Source organism: Eptatretus burgeri, chromosome 18 (assembly GCF_056783735.1).
Source record: "Eptatretus burgeri isolate ZD-2024b chromosome 18, Ebu_testis_v1, whole genome shotgun sequence".
NCBI classification, from domain to species: Eukaryota; Metazoa; Chordata; class Myxini; order Myxiniformes; family Myxinidae; genus Eptatretus; species Eptatretus burgeri.
Genome location: NC_140978.1, coordinates 39,793,586 through 39,813,964, shown reverse-complemented (window position 1 = coordinate 39,813,964; position 20,379 = coordinate 39,793,586). Strand labels below are relative to the sequence as shown.

Here is a 20,379-nt window from a genome sequence, read left to right as displayed (position 1 = left end):
GCATCCTGGACCCTGTCAGCAGCAGAGCGGGAATATGCCCAGATCGATCGCGAGGTTCTTAGCCTCGTCTGGGGGGTACGGAAGTTGGAAGTTTCATCAATACCTACTGGGTCGGCATTTCACCTTGCAGACGGATCACAAACCACTCCAATTCATCCTGGAACCCCTGGGCAAGCTGGGTCATTTGTTAAAATGTTAAAACGTGCCTTGCGTAGGGGGGAGGGTGCAGCTATGCAGACAATGATTGATGTATTCTTGTTGCAGTATTGAAATGCTGTCCATCTGACTACTGATGATACACCTGCCATGCGTCTGTACGGATGAGCATTGAGGTCTCAACTGGATTTGCTGTGACCTGGGAGGTCGGTGCCTGGGGCGGTGTCACGTGCGGCGCTGGTGCGCAGTTTTGATGTGGGACAGCGGGTGATGGTGTGTGGTTATTACCACAATTGCAAATGGGTGCTGGTCGTGGTTTCCGTGATACTTGGACCGGCCAATTTCTTGGTTTGGACTGATGATGGGAAGGTGTGGAAGCGGCACGTTGATCAAATGCATGATCGCTGTTCAGCATCATCTCCCGTGCCGAGTGACATGGGGCCCCCACCTCTGATGTCGCCGGGGCCAGACGTTGAATCGCCAAGGCCAGACACGCCGGCACCCACGGGGCTCGCAGACTCGGGGTGTTTTCCTGAATCAGTCCTGCCCGAGGGAAGCGAACAAGCTTGTCGGCCGGGGGCTCTTGATGTTACAAATGGAGCGAGTCCCACTGGAATGTCACCTCGACCGAGCCAGGAGGCGTCTGAGCCTGTGCCGTCTGGCAGCCCTGTCCACCCGGGGCGGATCAGGAAAAGGCCGCGGTACTTGAAGGATTTTGTCTGTTGATTTCTGCTTTTCGAGGGGGAGAAAGTGTGCTGTATGGGGGTGGGTGCTTTGGGATGCTTGTAGTCACGTGATTGGGTTCTATATCATGACCCGTCCGCGAGGGGTTTCGCAGTGTGCTCCCGCTCATTCAATAAAGCAGAGTTGTTACTTGCTCTTGTGTCTGTCTGTCTGGTATGGTCGTGTATGGTGTTACACAATAATGCCCAACGATAGTCTACTGTATGCATAGCGTGCGGCAGCGTATCGTCGATGATCACGTGGCGTAGCCTATTAATAGGCCGCCGCTCAACGATTTAAATCATAACCCCACTGGAAATCGAAGTGTCAACATCACCGTCATGCCGAAGAAAAAAAAACAAAACAAAAAAAATGGAGTCTGGAACACTGACGGGTTCCTCCTGTGAACCCCATTTTTATATACCAATTCCCCTAAACGCTGCCAAATCGCCATTATACGGTAGCTGTAAGTTAGAAACACGTTCAGTAAGTTCTGTGGTCGTCTGGAAGATGTCAAATACATCTACATACGTCAATATGCGTTGGAGATACGTTACACACAGGTTCAAAGCACGTTACTCATAGGTTAGAAATAAGTTTCGGGTACGCTAAGCATTACCTCGACGTGTTTCGACTTATGAGTAACTTACAAGTAACGTGTGTCAACGATCGCATAACGTGCCTACAACTTACGGCCAGCGTATGCGGAACGTGTGAGTCCATACGCTGGCATACATCGAAAATTTTTGAGCATGTTAAAATTTGTCGACGAGCTCGGCGTACTACGACGTATGCCAGCGTGATCTGAACGTATACAAAACTTACCCATAACGTATTCGACGTGTGCCAGCGTTTTTGACAAATTTTCCATACGTCGGCATACTCTGGCTAAATTGTCAAGGTGTGACAGTGCCTTTCGTGAGGGGACTTTTACTCAGAGAGTAGTTAATGCATGGAATGGTCTCCCTGAAAAGGTGGTGGCAGCAGAAAAAGTAGATAAGTTTAAATTAGAATTAGATAGGTACCTGGAAGTTATGGAGATGGAGGGGTATCGGGATGTTGTTAAGACTTTGAGGTACATTGAGTATTGATGGGTGATGATGTATGGAGTGCTGCTGGTGGGGGGTTGTGTGGTTGATGTTGTGTGTTTTTAACCAAGCCCATGCCCCCTCCCCGAGGGGAAGAAAAGGAAAAAGAAAAAACTACCAAAAAAATATTTATTTCATTAATTAAAAACTTGTTTTTGCATTTTATTCCTTGCATCTTGTGTGGATGGGTTGGTGTGGTGTTCGTGCAGGAATGATGGGTGAGTGACCTCCACCTGCGTTGCATTTCCTTATCCTTCTGCCAAAAATATATTACAGAAACTAGGGGAATATCATTGAACAAGGGGCACGTGTTGTGAAAGTAAGGAACAAAACAAAACGTCAGTTAATAAAAAAAATCTCAAGAAACCCACTAACATCACTCCACAACAATGATGGAGTTTAAAGTCTCCTCTCTTCATTCTCTTCCCCCATACCAGGGTGCTCCAGGATGCAACACTCTTAATTATCTTCCCCCATACCAGGGTGCTCCAGGATGCAACACTCTTAATTATCTTCCCCCATAACAGGGTGCTCCAGGATGCAACACTCTTAATTATCTTCCCCCATACCAGGGTGCTCCAGGATGCAACACTTCATTCTCTTCCCCCATACCAGGGTGCTCCAGGATGCAACACTCTGCCCGTGTACCACCGCGAAACGAGGACGTCACACTAAAACGTGATTATTACGGAAAAGCTTGTGACGTGGAGCGTTTTCGATGTTATCAAGATTGACGTTCATAGTTCGCAAGTTATTTCCTGAGGCCGGAGACCGCAATGTCGGCGGTGTACTGCACACGTTCTTATTCCGCTGTGCGAGGAGAGATTATTTATTTCAGTCGCAGGAGCCCTTCATCGTCTTACAAAATGGCAGCAATTTTACCAAAAGTAAATAGTAACAATAATAATAATATCGAATGTTAAAAAAAAGCCATCGCTCTGCTGAGGTGCGACGGCGGTGGCAATGACGTCATCACGTTTCCGGACTTCCGGTTTTGATGCCGGAACTGAAGTTACGTGTTCGTTTTTATGTCGAATTCGTGTCACTTCATTGAATAATAAACGTGCTCATTATCTGTGTTCCAATGAGATGAAACATATGGGAACAGGTTTTTCGGAATATGATCCTCCTGCTGTGCCTGTGGTCCATCGGGCTCGTCGTCCTATTTTTAATAATCGAGCGGTACGTTCAGTTCTCCCAATCAGACTCTTCTTCATTTATCTTCTCATCGTTGTCCTCCCACGCCCCCTGCACAACCCCCTCCATCGTTGTCCTCCCACGCCCCCTACACGACCCCTTCCATCGTTGTCCTCCCACGCCCCCTGCACAACCTCCTCCATCGTTGTCCTCCCACGCCCCTGCACAACCCCCTCCATCGTTGTCCTCCCACGCCCTCTGGATGACCCCTTCCATCGTTGTCCTCCCACGCCCCCTGCACAACCTCCTCCATCGTTGTCCTCCCACGCCCCCTACATGACCCCCTCCATCGTTGTCCTCCCACGCCCCCTGCACAACCTCCTCCATCGTTGTCCTCCCACGCCCCCTACATGACCCCCTCCATCGTTGTCCTCCCACGCCCCCTGCACGACCCCCTCCATCGTTGTCCTCCCACGCCCCCTGCACGACCCCCTCCATCGTTGTCCTCCCACGCCCTCTGGATGACCCCTTCCATCGTTGTCCTCCCACGCCCCCTGCACAACCTCCTCCATCGTTGTCCTCCCACGCCCCCTACATGACCCCCTCCATCGTTGGACGGGGGGACACACCGAGCACGGGGAGACACACCGAGCACGGGGGGACACACCGAGCACGGGGGGACACACCGAGCACGGGGGGACACACCGAGCACGGGGGGACACACCGAGCACGGGGGGACACACCGAGCACGGGGGGACACACCGAGCACGGGGGGACACACCGAGCACGGGGGGACACACCGAGCACGGGGCGACACACCGAGCACGGGGCGACACACCGAGCACGGGGCGACACACCGAGCACGGGGCGACACACCGAGCACGGGGCGACACACCGAGCACGGGGCGACACACCGAGCACGGGGCGACACACCGAGCACGGGGCGACACACCGAGCACGGGGCGACACACCGAGCACGGGGCGACACACCGAGCACGGGGCGACACACCGAGCACGGGGCGACACACCGAGCACGGGGCGACACCGACCACCGTGCCTGTGCCATTTATACCACCGTGCCTGATGAATCGCCGTGCCTGTGAAACACCGGGATGATATTTTATAGCTTGGCCGGGATGTGTACGCAGGGTAGACAGTTTAGAGGTCATTGTGGTACCTCTAGGTCATGATCCAGGTTTCAAACTTTGGAAATTGTCATGGCATGGCTTCTCTATGCCAGAATGAGCAAAGTGACTTTGTCTCTCCCTTCTCTCTCTTCAGCAAAAGGGTTTCGTTCAGCGACACATCCATTGAGACCACTTTGTGCTCATGTGTAGGTCACTGTTCTTGAAGAAACGTTAACACCTTCACTTTCAGAGGTCATTCAAAAAAAAAAAATCGAAATCTCTACTGGATCCTCATCTATCACACGGAGAACACTCCATGAGGTCCTTAACGTCACTTTTGCAGAGTTTGGGCCTTCTTCCTCAACCACTTCTCTCGTCAACAGGAATAGTTGAGCATATCTTCAGAGTCTTGCATCCAGCACCTGCAGTCGAGACTGAAATCTGCCACTTGGAGTATCCTTCTCGAGCTAAGACTTGATTTCTATACACCTGTCATGTGATATTTCCTTTCCAGGAGCCATAGTATTCACCACATTACAATGATATCACCACCGACACTGTTGTAGTCCTTCTATCGGTGTGGTACTTTCTATTTGCTTGTATGACAACCGATCACAGTGTGCTATATAAACACATGACTGTGCTGTACGAAGAAGCATTTGATTTTCACACATTACATGTCATTCCACCACAAGCGATTTGCAGATTATGCCTCGTTTTTCCTGTTTCCAAAATTATTTTCAATAACTCATTTCAAAGATGGCCTCCAAAGCCAGGGACATGTTGAGTATCGTCCATCTTGCCAAGTCCTTTTTTTTTTTTTGTTGTTTACGGTCATGGCTCGTTGAAGATCTGGAACGCTGAACGGATCAGGACGCAACAGGACAAAAGGAATAGTACAGAGAGGGTGGGAGGACTTCAACAGCTGAGTTGAAGTACAAAATACATGGAGACTTGGACAAAACAATGCATGTGGGGAGGGATTGGGGGATGCATGGGGTGGACAACATGAATACAGAAGGAAACTTTCAGGAAGGAAAAACGAGAAATTTTGAAGGAGGAGGGCTTCGGGTGGAAGGTGGGTGGGTGGGCTTAACGGGGGAAGAAAATATCACGGTTTTGGATGAGAGTTGCTCTGAGATGGTGATGAACAACTGTCTTGAATACCTGGAAGGAAAAGTGAGATTGAAGAGAATGTGGAAGCGAGTTCCACAAGTGGGGGGGGGGGGGGGAAAGAGGAACGAATGAGTTTAGGTGAGCAGTGATGCTGGATTTCGGTAGTTTCACCAGAAGGGGGTTGATGCTGGACCGTGCACACCCTGCAGGAGGAACCTGGGGCGGGCAAAGAACCGAAAGAGCAGACGGTGCAAGACTGGAAAGCAGGTGGTAGAAGGCAGAGAGACTAACGACCTGTCTGCGATGGTGAAATGATAGACCCATAGAGTTTGCTTCTTCGTGGGAAATTCCAATAATCTTGAAGGTCTTTGTTTCCACGGCGTCAAGCTGAGAAAGGTGTGAGGTAGGGAAGCCAGCCCAGGGGGGAGAACAGCACTCCATCAAGCTGACTTTGTAGATATGGCCTTCTGGCTCAGGTGGATCTTTCCTGGTAATTTCACAGCGTACAGGTCCATTGTCCCTATCTCAATTTGGAGTACTGTATGTATGTATGTGCCCCCCTCTTCACAAATATCAGTCCTGGACACCGTGGAAACCCAAGCTCTCAGTTCCATGAGCATCTCCCATAAAGAAGCATAAGCATCGGGCTTGCTGCTCTCCCATCGCAAACAGGTTGGCTTCCTCGCCTCTGTTTTCTACTTCCTCGCCTCAGGTCTTGCTCCCTCCACTTCTACAACTCTGTCATCAGTTCCTCCACATTGCATGTGTTATTCCAGAAACTTATTTGTGTGAAACTCCCAAAATCCAGCCAGTCTGCTCACCTCCACTCCTTTGTTTCTCTCTCTACTCCCACTTGGAGAACATCTTTCCTCATTTGAGGCTTGCTACGTTTCCTTATGTTTGAGGCTTGCTGAGATTCCTTCACCCTTCTCTTTCCACCTGTTCATTCATCCCTTTGTTGCAGCTGTATGTTGTCCCACTGTCCTACGGTCAGTCCGTTTCTTTCTACCCTCTCTCTCACCTGGCTTGTCCCTCAGCCTGGAATTGGTATTCAAAAAAGTGAAATAAAGCACCGACTCAAACACGCGTGTGAAAGTGAAAAGACTGGAGGATTGAGAGCCTGCTTTTGAGTGGCAGCTTTTGGGAATTTTTTTTTTTTTATTGTCGGAGATTTTATTGCTTCTTTCATAGACAACATTTGGTGCCCATCAGGAACCGGTTACATTGAGTACCAATGCCTTGGAGGAGTCAACCACAGTCCACAGAATGTAGTGTATGTAGACCAGAACCAACTGGTGCCCAGAATAGGTAGGAGAGGCAGATCACCATTTCCCTGCAGGTGATCAGCGAGGTTGGTTTCTGCAGACCTTGTTGTTAACAGTCCCAAGGTTGCATTCCAGAAACCAATAAATTCATACAGATCTTTGATATCTCTGCATTCGGCTGCATTTGAACCCACAATCTTTCAGATGCTTGTCCATTGTCTTCGTTTCTCGGCCACTGCTGTACCTCCGCGTGTTTCTGTTATCTTTCATCCCAAAATGGTTATTTTATAATGTATAAGTTGATTTGTTTTTTTTTGTGCGCTTCCTGCAGGTTATCAGTGTGGCTGTTGAGACGTTATCTACGAGGCCGTTTTGGTGCGGAGCTTTCTGTGCAACGCATTCGTTTCTGCTCTCTGGGTGACTTGTCTCTTTATCTGTCCAGTGGAAACAGTCTGGTGAGAAACTTTCATTCTTGCTCTTAAATATCTTTACAACATTGATAAACATGGTAAGGGTGGTGGGCTTGGGATCCTAGGGTCCTGAGTTAAAACCCCGCCCGGCCATTGAATTAATACCAGGTGGGGTTGACGGCCTGTTATCCTTCCGAGGTCGACAAAATGAGTACCAGCTTGCTGGGATGATCGAGCCATTCGAGTATCCTGCGTCGGAGTGGTCACCCATCCAGGGTTGTGCCCAATAGCCCAGGAGACTGCTTCGGCAGCACCGACGCTCTGTACAGAGTATGGTCCCGATGGATGGATGGATGGATGGATGGATGGATGGATGGATGGATGGAATCGGTGGATATAAACTGTCATCCCGGTGTTTCACAGGTAGGGTGATTCGTCAATGTGTTTGCCGTCCCTTGGATGGACATTAAACGTGCTTCCCACCTGTTGGTATTAGATGATGGACAAAAAGTGTCCTTCCTGAAAAGTAGTCCAGCTATCCCAGACACCATGAACAAATCACAAACTCCTGCCCGAACCAACAGAGGGCATTGCATCAGCAGCACAACCATGCCCTCAGCCAATGATGCTATCTTGCAGCCTTGTGCTGCATGCTAAATAAAAAGAAGACCGTTAAGATGGTTTTTAATTTGATTAATTAAAAACCGCACCCGTGTCCGAAGGAAGTGGTGCGTTTTGGCATTTCCTTCTTGTGATGCTCGGCAGATAGAGCTCTGCCTTGTGTCAATTCAACATCTGCACTGCTTCAAAAAAATTGACGGACGGACGGACGGACGGATAGACATACCAAACGTAGAAGCGGCTACACCACTTAAAATAACAACATGACATTATGGGGATGTGGTTGCTTTCATTTTGCAGTGGAGAAAAATTGGGAGGGTTTGGCAAACTCGGACAAAGGCAAACGGCATCGTAACCTAACTCTGAGACATGGAAGATGTATGAAAAGTGGATCGTGGCACAGCTTTTGAGTTAAAATGCAGGTGGCTTAAGCTTCTGGTTCATTTCCAATGTTGAAAACATTGCCGTCCCTGTGTTGCCCAGGTGTCGCCGTTTCCAACTCTTCCCGAAACGCGTGCTGGAAAATTGAGTGTCTCATTATTTGCCTTCCGTTGGCACAAACTACAGAAGCACGTCGTGTAAAAAAAACCGCTTCGTCTCTACTCCGCCGATGTGCCACGGATTAACTCGATCACAAATTTCCTCCTTTTTGGACTTCTTTGAGTTCGATTCCATCCAATCATTGTGGAGACTGATGAAAAACCTGATTTCATCTCAGCCTGACCTGAAAGTGCCAATCAAGAGGAGTTTGTCTTCTTTTTTTTTAAGTATGTTGGAGGAATTCACTTTATGAAGAAGGTTTTGATTCGCAGCAAATACTCAGCCCCTCGCGGCGTAAGCAACAGGTTTTAAGTGCTAACGGTCGTCCGAGGAAATCTGCAAAAAAACAAACGACTTGTGCCTTTTCCTGAGCTGTTTGTTCGACTTTGTCTCTCCTTCCTATCTCCTCAGCAAAGGTCTTCATCAACGGCATTGTAGTAAATGGATGTCAGATTTGATACCCGAGAGCCTAGACTTATGGGATGCACACTTGCCTCAAAGAGGTCTGTCTCGCCTGGGTTGGAATCCCGACCCAGGTATAAACTCACCCCGATGTTTCGTGGGCAGGGTGATTTGATTCATCAATGTGTGTGCCGTCCCTCGGATGGACATTAAACCGGGTGTCCCATCTGCCAGCATTAGTTGGTGTACGTTAAAGAACCCCCCCCCCCCCAGTGTCCTTCATGAAGAGAATGCGAGCTATCACTGGCATCCTGAACAAATTCGAAATTCCTGCTCCAGCCTACAGGGGGCACTGCATCAGTGGCACAGCTCTGTTCCCAGCAAATGATGCCACCTGCAGACATGTGCTGAATATGAAAAAAGAAGAAGAAGAACAAATCAGATTGCTTACTCGGAACTTTTGAACTCGTGACTCGGATGTGGAGCGTAACAATGTTTGCTAGCGTTCATTACATTATCCCATCTATCTGTCAGGACCGTATCTGTACAGGGCATCAGTGCTGCCGAAGTAGTCTCCTGGGCTGTTGGGCACAACCCTGGATGGGTCGCCACTCTGACGCAGCATACTCGAATGGCTCGATCATCCCAGCAAGCTGGGACTCATTTTGTCGACCTCGGAGGGAATGACAGGCTGAGTCAACCCCACCTGGTATTAATTCAACGGCCGAGCGGGGTTTTAACTCAGGACCCTAGGATCCCAAGCCCACCACTCCAACCATTAAGCGAACACCAGGCATATTACATAATCGGTATTACAATTACACTGACCTTTGGTTGTCATTTCATTTACAGGAGATTGACAAAATATGGCTGTCTTGCTGGATTTTCAACCGTTCTATTACGTGAGTGCCGCTTCATGTGCTTCAAAATGTTTGCATAAAAATCTCTTATTTTCTTTCATTGAGGTTTGCAAATGTGTGCATGAATCTAAAGCGGTGAATATTTCATGCATGAGGCAAAATGAGTACCGGTGTGCTGGTAACAGGGGCACTGCGTCGGCGGCAGAGCCGCACCCCCAGAAAATTATGCAGCCAAGCAGCTATCGGCTGCATACAAAAATATATATAAAAAACAACAGAATGCTCCTTCGTAGTGCGTTGGGCCACCATGTGCATCCAGAACGGCATGGATACATTGTGGCATGGATCGACAAGGGTCTGGAACAGTTCTGCAGGAATATGGCACCATTCTTCCACAATGAAGGCCTCCAATTCACATCGGTTCGATGGAAGTGGAAACCGCTTTCTTAGACGCCTCACCAGACAGTCCCACAAATGCTCAATGGGATTGAGGTCCGGCGATTGGGTAACTTTGTCCTCGTGCTACTCAAACCACCCGGTGACAACACGTGCCCTGTGGACTGGAGCGTTGTCATCCTGAGAGATACCCCTCCCAGCAGGGAAGAAATGCTGCGTCATGGGAGGCAGATGATCGCTCAGGACAGTAACGTGGTGTGCTGCATCAACCCTGCATTCTCATGGAATGAGTGGACCCAGTCCATGCCAGGAAAACATCCCCCACACCATTATGGAACTGCTAGAACCGTTTACTGTTGGAACCAGGCACTTGGAGCTGTAGAGCTCCCTTGGCTGTCGCCACATGTGCACACACCTATTCGTCGAGAACATTGTGAAAGATGACTCATCAGACCATATCACATTCCTCCACGACTGGGCAGTCCATTTCCTTGCTCCGTGCACCACTGGACCTGCAAATAGGCATCGCCGGGTGTTATGAGCGGTTTGTGCATCGCAACCCAGCTATGGTGTCCTGCCCTGTGAGGTTCCCTTCTAACCGTTTTCGACGAAAGTTTGCTCAGGACCCACGTTGAACTCTGCACACAGTTTGTCTGCAATTGCTCTCCTGTTTTGCCTTGCAATCCGGATATATATGCCCGTGCATCATGCTTGTCGAGTATGCACTTCCGCATATGTATGTATGTCGGTCCCATACTTTGTACATTGGTTGCACGGCCCGAATACCCTGGTGTTTGCATTTTTTTATTATTATTTTGTCCACTACATGTTTATGTGGCAAAAGCAAAGTGTCTGCAATTCATGGCTGAACATTAATGAGATATTTTGGTCAATTGTAAGCTCAGACCATCTCATGGTTTTGTCGGTTAATCAGTGATGTTTAACAAGTTTGGGATTTAAGTTTTGTTTTTAAATGTTGTAATGTTGGACAATCCCGAGCTTAAATGATGGCTTTGTGCAGTGAATACAAATGCAGGATCCTTTGCAAATCTTGTTTGAGTTTGGATCAATTTTACCTGGAGATTGTAAAATACTGGTACGGATCCGGGGTTTGAGGCTTGCTTCAAGGGTAAGCACTCTGGTCCCTCCCGAACGACCAGTCCTGAGGCCGCCGGGCACAGATAACTCCGTGCACTGACTGGTTGCGAAGCAAAGGTTGCTGAGGTTGTATGAAGTCTATAGCATTGTGGTTCGAGTATGGAGGAGGTTGAAATTAAATGTCCATTGGGGAATGGCGTGCAGTTTGAATGGGGTTCTGACGGTGCATGCTAATGAAGCTGTTCTGTTACGATCTACTTGCGCTTGCCTGCGTGGACGAAGGAGAGGTCGTGCGTGAGTAAAGTAAAGGAATTAAATAAATAAATGAATGGAGAGTGGAATTAACGACCGAACGAAAAGCCCTCGCAATGCATTTTCCCCATCAACCCACAAGACATAAGGGAAGGGCTATCTAAAACGGATACTAATGGAACTAGAAGGGCACTCGGTAGAGCGCATACCTCCACCACGTAATGCCTGATCCACGAGAACGTATCGGGCCCATTGCATTTTTGAAATATCGTGTTATACAGTGCCATATCTCTCAATGGTGAGGAATCACTTTAAGAATTAAATAATTTTCCTATCCAGATCTTCACCGAAATCTAATCAGTTCGTCCTCGTCACACACCCAACCTGTCCACAAAATTTCATCCGGATCCGTCCCCAACTTTTTGAGATATCCTGTACATAGGCAAACAGGCAAACAAACAGACAGAAAGGGGTGAAAACATAACCTCCTTCACCTTCGTTGGCGGAGGTAATAACTGTCTCCCGACCGCTATGTGTTGCGTGCATTTGCCTCGAGGAGCAGATGTTTCGTAGAACCGCAACAATACATTTGTCTAACAAACCTGAGTTGACAAACAACAAATCATGATTAATGATTGTGTCGCTGAAACCTTTTCCTTTTTTTGTTCTCGTTATTTGACTTTAAATATTACGAACGAGAAATGAAAACAACAGAAAATGAACTTTAATCGCGACATTAATCAATTGACAGTTTACATCTTGAGTTTTTAATTCCGTTTCATTATTCTGAGTGATTGACAGGAATGTTGCCCAAAATGTTAATCTCCGATGTTGGTTTTGTTTTCTCTGCATATTTGACTTTTTTTATTCCAAACATTTTAAACCAAGTTTATACTTTTAATCATTGTGATCAATGTTGTAGTTTTTTTTTTCTTTTCTTTAAGGTGAACAGTGTAACCCTTTGTCCCACATTTAATTTTGATTATAGACTGTTACAGTGCCTCAAGAAAGTCTACACCCGCTTTCAAAAGTTTCACCTTTTGTTCCCTCATAGATTAGAATTAAATTGCATCAAACCAGACTTTTTCCACCTGTATTTACACATCGTAACCCACAACTTACAAGTGAAAAACAAATTATACAAATTTCAGGAAATTAATTAAAAACACAAAACTAAAATATCTCCCTTATAATAGCAATTGTTACTTAGCTCGGGTGTAACCAATCATCTTCAAAATAACACACGAAGTTTATTTGCCTCCACCTGTGTTAAATTGTCGTGATTCTGACTATTTCAGAATAAAACTAGAGGGGGAGCACTCGGTAGAGTGCAAAACCTCCGCCGCCAATACTGCTAGGTCACTCAAGTGAACCTGATATCCTATTCATTCAATTTGACGTCAACAGTGCTCACAGAGTTATAGTTTGCAACTTTCCCTTTTACTTTTAACTTTTACATACTCAATTCATTCGTCATAACTGGATTCCTTGAAACAGAAATTGATTTTACGTGGGTATATCCACCTGAAGTTCCAAAATCAGCCGCAATTATAATTTTGGCATGTCTTTTGTTGGAAATCACTGATAACATTTAGAAATGCAAAAAAAAAATCGAAATTTTGTTGAAAAGAAAAGTTTCAAAATATTTTTTTCTCTAACAATTTTTTATTTTGGGGGGGGGGGGGGTTGGAAATCACTTAAAACATGTAGAAATGCAAAAAAAAAAAATACAAATATTTTTTCAAATTGGCCACCATAGCGACCATATTGGATTTTGGACCAACTCCAAAATCTAATGGCATGATTCTTGGACCAGACCTAACCCCCCCCCCCCCCCACCAAGTTTAGTCGAAATCCGTCGGAGTTTTTCCGTAATACTGTTCACAAACAAACAAACTAGAATGGGTACTCAGTAGAGCGCGTACCTTCACCAACACTACATTTTGCCCCCCCCCACCCCCCCAGAAACCGTTGATTGTAAGGGTATTTAATCCCATACCACATCTGCCATCTCATATGTGTTATGATGGCTTAAAAACATTAAATTTCCTGCTTTCTTTGAAAGCACTGGAATAATAAAGAACCCAGGCAGTATGTAGGTAATGGAAAAAAACAAACAAACTTGGTGTAGCCTCAGGCCGGAAGCCAGAGGCCTATAATTCCATTGGCTTTCAGAAGTCCTGTGACGTCTCATAAAATGTATTGTTATGGAACTGAAAAACTTATGACACCTCAGTGTTATCCTTGCTTTCGTATTTTTTTCACAAATGATTATCATACAATACAGTCACCCTATTTACTTATTGGCTGCTCTGAGAGCACCCTGATTCTGGACATTTCCATCTGTCTGTCTGTCCGCGAAACTTTGGTCAAGCCTCGGGGCTAAACCACTCAACCGATTCCAATGAAATTTGGTAGGTAGGACCAATATTTCTGGGAATCATGTGCTTTCGAATATGGACCCCGGGCCCAAGCAGCGGCCCTTTAAAGTGGTCAAAAAATCTAAAAAAATCGAAAAAAAATCGAAGCTTAGAGTTCTGTGCGCAATCTATCTCGCTCCCTTCATGCCAATTTGCAGCCCTAACAAAAAATATTTGTAGGAGGAGATAGGTTTTGGGCGCGTACATGTCAAACATTTCAGAAACGGTGAATTGCGAATATCTCTAAGAGAAAGAGTTTGATTTTGATGAAACTTGGGTGAAATGTGTACAATGTGGCGAGCATGTACACAAAAATGAATGGTTGCTATGCACACCTCCATTGCTTAGCAACAGCTAAAATACTTTATCGTACACTTATTATGGACTGTACAAAAAAATCAATACCTCCAAAACTGGCCCTCCGAGGGACCTGTTTTTTTGTACCCAAGGAGAATGTCTTACAGCATCATATAAAAATAAAATAAAATCTTTAGCGAATGGATAAATGGAATTACCAGGGCTGCCATTTGTTAGAGTCTCTTTGGAAACATGCCTGAAATTTCACAAGGTGGGTTTCTGGGCGCAAACTAAGAGGGCTGTGATAATCGTATTTCTTGTGCTAAATTGATTGATAGCATGTACATGAATATCGGCTCGTTGTGTCGGCCAGCTTTCCATCGAGAGCGAGCAGCCATGTCGCCTACCGGCTTGTATCACAAATTTGTCACTTTTACTTGGATTCTACAGACCACGCCATCCCTTATCTTCCCCAGCGTCACAAGCACCACCCATTAGCCAGGCCATGCCATCCCTCAAGCTACCCAGAAATCTCCGCTGTCTTTTTTGCTTCGCATAGCTTTGCAGGTTCTTCTGATGTGCATTTGAAGACTGAACAATGCGTCTTCTATCATTAAATAAAGATACCGTTTTGAGGAAACAAATGTGCATTTTGATTACAACTCAAAGGAGGTAATGCATGTTTTGTTCGCACACCGATCGCGGCAGCGGTCTAATATACACCGCCCAACGAAGGTACTTGCATTAATTCTCATAATGCAGAGGAAAGAAAGTTGTGTTCTTTCATGAAATTTTCTTTGGGGGGTTTTCACCCGACTTTTCAAGGCTTGTAAACAAACTGATGGACGGGTACTTTGCATAATGTGAATTAAATAAACATCAGAATCTGCTCGGTCGTGAAATGCCTGCATCCGTAATTAGTCGGGAGGCCGTCGAGGAAATTCCCGAGAGATATTTATTGTGTACACATAAGTTTTAAAGAAGTGATGTACACGTACACTTTCGTACACTCAACATCACCTCTACGTAGAAAAAAAATATATATATATTGTTACGGATTTCAGAATCCGATGCATGCATACCAACATCAAGGTCCTCAGATAGTTATTTCCTGAAATGCATGTCTAGGATAGACCTATCCCCATGTCTGGTGGGATTCTAAATGTGATGCGTTGAGAAGGGTAAAGAATAGATCCCCTCTCTTCTGGGAAGCTCCTCTTTTTCTCTTTATGACAGACACATTCATGCATGTGAGATGCCCGTTTCTTTCACGGATGCCGAGACCCGCCTTTTTCCATCGATATTCGACACCCCATTCCACAGCCCTATGGACGCTAACTGGCTTTTTTTTTCATGTCTGGCTGAACAGTGAGGTAATAATTGTTGGTGACAGTTTTATGAGCGCTTCATGTTTGTGTTTGGTAATTCTGACAAATGGCTGCTTTTTGCTCGCCTAGCACCACAAACATGGCCTCGTAAGCGATGAATAACCGCGGGATGTGTGGGTTGTCATGGTAGTGGGGCAGGGTGGATTTGGGGGGGAGTCTGTGCCGCCGAGACAGGCTGCCTATAAAAAAGAGGGAGAGGTCCGTTCTTGGTGAGCGGCAAGCGCGCACGGGTCAGTCGACAACGAGTCAGTTTGTCAGTCAATTGGCGATAGCTGGTTGCGGTTCTGACAGCTTCATCGGTTACAGTCAGACGGTCGCTTCGTCCGTGCCAGTCAGACGGTCGCTTCGTCCGTGCCAGTCAGACGGTCGCTTCGTCCGTGCCAGTCAGACGGTCGCTTCGTCCGTGCCAGTCAGACGGTCGCTTCGTCCGTGCCAGTCAGACGGTCGCTTCGTCCGTGCCAGTCAGATGGTCGCTTCGTCCGTGCCAGTCAGACGGTCGCTTCGTCCGTGCCAGTCAGACGGCCGCTTCGTCCGTGCCAGTCAGACGGCCGCTTCGTCCGTGCCAGTCAGACGGCCGCTTCGTCCGTGCCAGTCAGACGGCCGCTTCGTCCGTGCCAGTCAGACGGCCGCTTCGTCCGTGCCAGTCAGACGGCCGCTTCGTCCGTGCCAGTCAGACGGCCGCTTCGTCCGTGCCAGTCAGACGGCCGCTTCGTCCGTGCCAGTCAGACGGCCGCTTAGTCCGTGCCAGTCAGACGGCCGCTTAGTCCGTGCCAGTCAGACGGCCGCTTAGTCCGTGCCAGTCAGACGGCCGCTTAGTCCGTGCCAGTCAGACGGCCGCTTAGTCCGTGCCAGTCAGACGGCCGCTTAGTCCGTGCCAGTCAGACGGCCGCTTAGTCCGTGCCAGTCAGACGGCCGCTTAGTCCGTGCCAGTCAGACGGCCGCTAGTCCGTGCCAGTCAGACGGCCGCTTAGTCCGTGCCAGTCAGACGGCCGCTTAGTCCGTGCCAGTCAGACGGCCGCTTAGTCCGTGCCAGTCAGACGGCCGCTTAGTCCGTGCCAGTCAGACGGCCGCTTAGTCCGTGCCAGTCAGACGGCCGCTTAGTCCGTGCCAGTCAGACGGCCGCTTCGTCCGTGCAAGTCACACGGCCGCTCTTGGCATTCCTGTTTCTTGGGGGTGACGTCGACTGGCGTTCGAGCCTGTTGGCGAGTGGGTGCATGGCAAGGTTGGGTGCTGGCAACGGACAAGGCACGCTCACACATTTCATGACGTTTTTGTTTGATTGATAGCTTCTCTTTGGTGAGCGACATGGTTTCTTCTCCCCCCGAATGATATGCCGGGTACTCTTCTCTGTGTTTAGTTGTTAAGTGAGCCAATCCCTGATAAGTATCTGCTCTTTGTGTCTTTTCCTATCACTTCAATTGACTTTGCCTGATTAATTATTTATTTGCTTCCGACCATTTTGATTGATTTGGAATTTATCAATTTCTTTTCTTCTTAATAAATTATTTGTTGACGTTCCAACCTGTCCATGCTTGTCCTTTCCTTCCATTGGTCCAGCATTGTCTGAACCTAGATAGACTGGGAGGTAATTACCACACTACTTGACCAATAATAGTCGGCACGCACCAGCGGTTAAACGCTCGGCCGCCCTAATTAAAATATAATCAAGATAAGATTGGTGCTTTGCAGAGGGCGCGCTCCCCGTTCAGGTAACCACATGACCTCTAGTTAAACGGCATAATTAGACGGTGGACACTGGAACTCGTGGTTAACTGGGTGGCATTCGTGGTTCTAAAGCAACCCACCGTACCACAAAGTTAATTGTGAGCGGTGGCCCCAGGTCCGGCTCTTCTGAGGACAAATGGGGATTAACCCCCTCGTCATACACTCGGTACCCGTGGCCGTAAGAATTTATTTTAAAATCACAGAACACGATGTCCGCCTTGCAGTATGCCCAAGGCACACTGCCGTTGATCCCTTGACAATAGTGGCATGTTGATTGAAATGCCCATTTTGCACTGGCCTTTTTAAAGCCAATATCAAGACATCACGTGTAGCTCATTAAAATCATCCCGTACCCCTTGGCTAATCACTGACAGTCAAAACGGCTGTTCAACAGCTGTGCTATGAAGTGACCATTGAAGGTTCAAGTGACCATCTGTGACCGTTTTTTCTGACAGTGAGGACACTATTGTCCACGAATAAGTTCACACATTTACTACACGCAGTGTTATTGTGGATATTTGAAGGTTTAAAAGGTGGTAAGTTTCTTTTGCGTTTCAGTATATTTGAAGTCTTTGATTAAATAAATAAATTGTCCTTTTGTGAGCAGCATCGAGTGCATTGTGTATGCTGTCGAGTCGTCCAGCGATGTGTTCAGTTACCAAGCAGCTTGCTAGCACTTGCCAAGCCAACCAGCCATTCCTTACCAACTGTTTTGAATGGAGAGCGAGTGGGGAGGGAAGGGGGGTACCCCTGCTTATGTGTATGTGTGTGTATGAATATATATATATATATATATATATATATATATATATATATATATATATATATATATATATATATATATATATATATATATATATATATATATATATATACACACACACACATGTTACACACACATACAGGGTGAGTCAGAAGTAGCGCCCAATTTCTGTCTGTTGATTGTTTGTTTGCCATTTGTATTACAGTGTACAATAAGGTAGAAATAAATGAATGACATGTTTATCTAACCATGTATTCAAGAAAAAATTATTACATAACTGTACCAAGCTGTTTTACTTGCAATTTTCAAAGTGCCCTCCCTCGTGTTCGATGCACAATTGCCGCCGAGCAGGCGCAGAGCGGCACACACATCTGCAGAGTTCGATATCAATTTCCTCAAACTTTGCAGTGATTTGAGCCTTCAATTATTGAATGGTACAAGGCTTTTCACGATAAACAAGATCTTTCATGAGCCCCCAAAGAAAGACATCTGGAGGTGTAAGGTCTGGGGAGCGTGGCGGCCGATTCACTTTCTGGGAAAGTTTTCATCAAGCCATTGACGAACATAACGTCCATTATGAGGTGGAGCTCCATCATGCTGGAAATAACAGTCCTGATCTTGTACCCTGGGCCAAAAGAAGGTTTGCAGCATATCCAGGTAAATTTCGGCAGTGACAGATCCCTCAAAGGAAAAGGGTCCAATTATCCCTAATGGAGATATGGCTGTCCAAACTGTCACTCCAGGTAAATTTACCTCCTAAACTGTCACTCTTGGATTATTCGTGGCCCAGTAGACACAATTGTGTCTTAATTGTGCCATTAAGCTCAATTGGTGCAAATTCAGTAACTTTCCAAACTCGCAGCAATAACCTGCAAAACAAAATCAAAAATAAATAGATTACGAAAATTAATAATCTGCAAGACAATTATTAACATGACTTCCCAGAAAGGATCTAACAGGTGCTACTTTTGGCTCACCCTGTAAATGCATAGTATATACATATTGCTATGGATCAGTTTAAAAATAATTGTGTAACCACATTATTTCATCAGATAATTATTATACGGTAAGTGAAAGTTAATTGTTCAGTTCAGCCCAGTTTGTTAAAAAGCAGTCAGCTCACTGTGAGGTTGTGCAAAGCTGTGAGCTGTGAGGCTGGGCAAAGTAAAGGAATGTCACGGTTGATGATAAGAAAAAGTAGGTGGGCGCTAATATCCAAGTGGTTTGACAAATTACTTTGGACAAAGATGTGTTTAGACTAAATGTCAAAATTATACCCCCACATGAAAGAACTGGACTGGTGGAAATAATTATTATGGGACACTGGGCTTGGTGGAGTCATGGTTGGAGCATCCGTTCCGAGTCTCAAAGGACTGTGGTTCAAACCCTGGCCAAGTCATACCAAAGAAAAATGGTGCATGCTGCTTTTCTTGCTTTTGACGCTCAGCATTTAAAAGGATAGAGCACGGACAAACGCAACTGGGAAGGCAATGGCAAACCACCCAGTATAACCTTTGCCAAGAAACTGCTTTGGCAGCACCAACACTCTGTGAAGTGTATGGTACATCATAACATGATTATATGAGGGACCGCAGGACTTGGTGGACCGTGAGATGGGAGTGACCTGAATAGAATGATTGGAGACTGTTGTTCATTTATAAGTACAACATAACACTGGTTCTCTTACAACAGTTTCTTCATTATTATTATTATGAATATTATCATTATTTGTTGGGGAGAAAAGATAAGCATTTTTGAATGCTAAACAAGAAGCAGGGTTTGTTTTAATCATACATTTGTACGTGACACAGCATTTGCAGCAAATCCACTTAATTTTCTTTTTAACATGTTCGGCACCCCGCAGGACCTTCTTCACCGTGTGTGTTGGGGAGGTGCGTTTTCGCGCCGACTTGTTGCCTCTCGTAAAGGCCAACCAGCCTGTATCATCTGCGTCCTCCGTGCCAACCGTGGTGAAATCAAATTCGCTTTTGGCCCATTCTGAGCTGTTGCTGAGGCTGTTGGCAACGGTGAGTTTCTCCATCAATAGGTTAGCAAAATAATTAACTCACTGATCAGTTAATTTTTGTTCCTTCACTTATTTGTGATTCACCCCCGTTGTTTGTTAATTTCACCGTGAAACTTGACACTTATTTTCAACAAAGATCAGAGGTGTCATTTTTTGGATGTACAGTTTTGTACACCTTTTTTTCACTTCTGTACTCTTGTGCATCATTGTTTTAAATTCATCCACATTTATTTAATTAATAGTTTTATTACCTTCCCCACTGAAGGTGGCCGAGGTTATGTTTTCACCCCGGTTGTTTGGGTGGTCGCAAGACTACCGTTATTCTCAGGTTTTCCGTCTGTCTATGTATGTAATGGACAGCTCTGGAGGCCAGAGGAGTCGACCGATTTTGATGAAACTTGACTGGTAGAGGTTCATACCAGGATCTAGTTGTATGCTTTTGAGCACCGTTGCTATGAACGCCACCGTTGTTGAGCAATGGGACTTTGAAATTTTTGAAAAAATCTGAAAAATATTTATATATATATATTTTTCGAAAATCAAAAATCAGCTTCTGCGCTTTTATGCGC

At 46.3% G+C, this 20,379-nt stretch overlaps 1 protein-coding gene across 2 annotated transcripts in view; it reads left to right on the top strand.

The window, feature by feature from the left end:
- Positions 1 to 2,948: 2,948 nt before the first annotated feature.
- Positions 2,949 to 20,379, top strand: part of BLTP2 (bridge-like lipid transfer protein family member 2) — a 187,576-nt gene continuing 170,145 nt past the window's right edge. For both annotated transcript variants that reach the window (XM_085863924.1, XM_085863923.1), the window contains exons 1-4: positions 2,949 to 3,149; positions 6,944 to 7,067; positions 9,438 to 9,487; positions 19,649 to 19,811. In XM_085863924.1, coding sequence (XP_085720050.1) covers positions 3,088 to 3,149; positions 6,944 to 7,067; positions 9,438 to 9,487; positions 19,649 to 19,811 — 399 coding nt within the window. In that variant the 5' untranslated portion in view covers positions 2,949 to 3,087. The remainder of the gene's footprint in view (positions 3,150 to 6,943; positions 7,068 to 9,437; positions 9,488 to 19,648; positions 19,812 to 20,379) is intronic.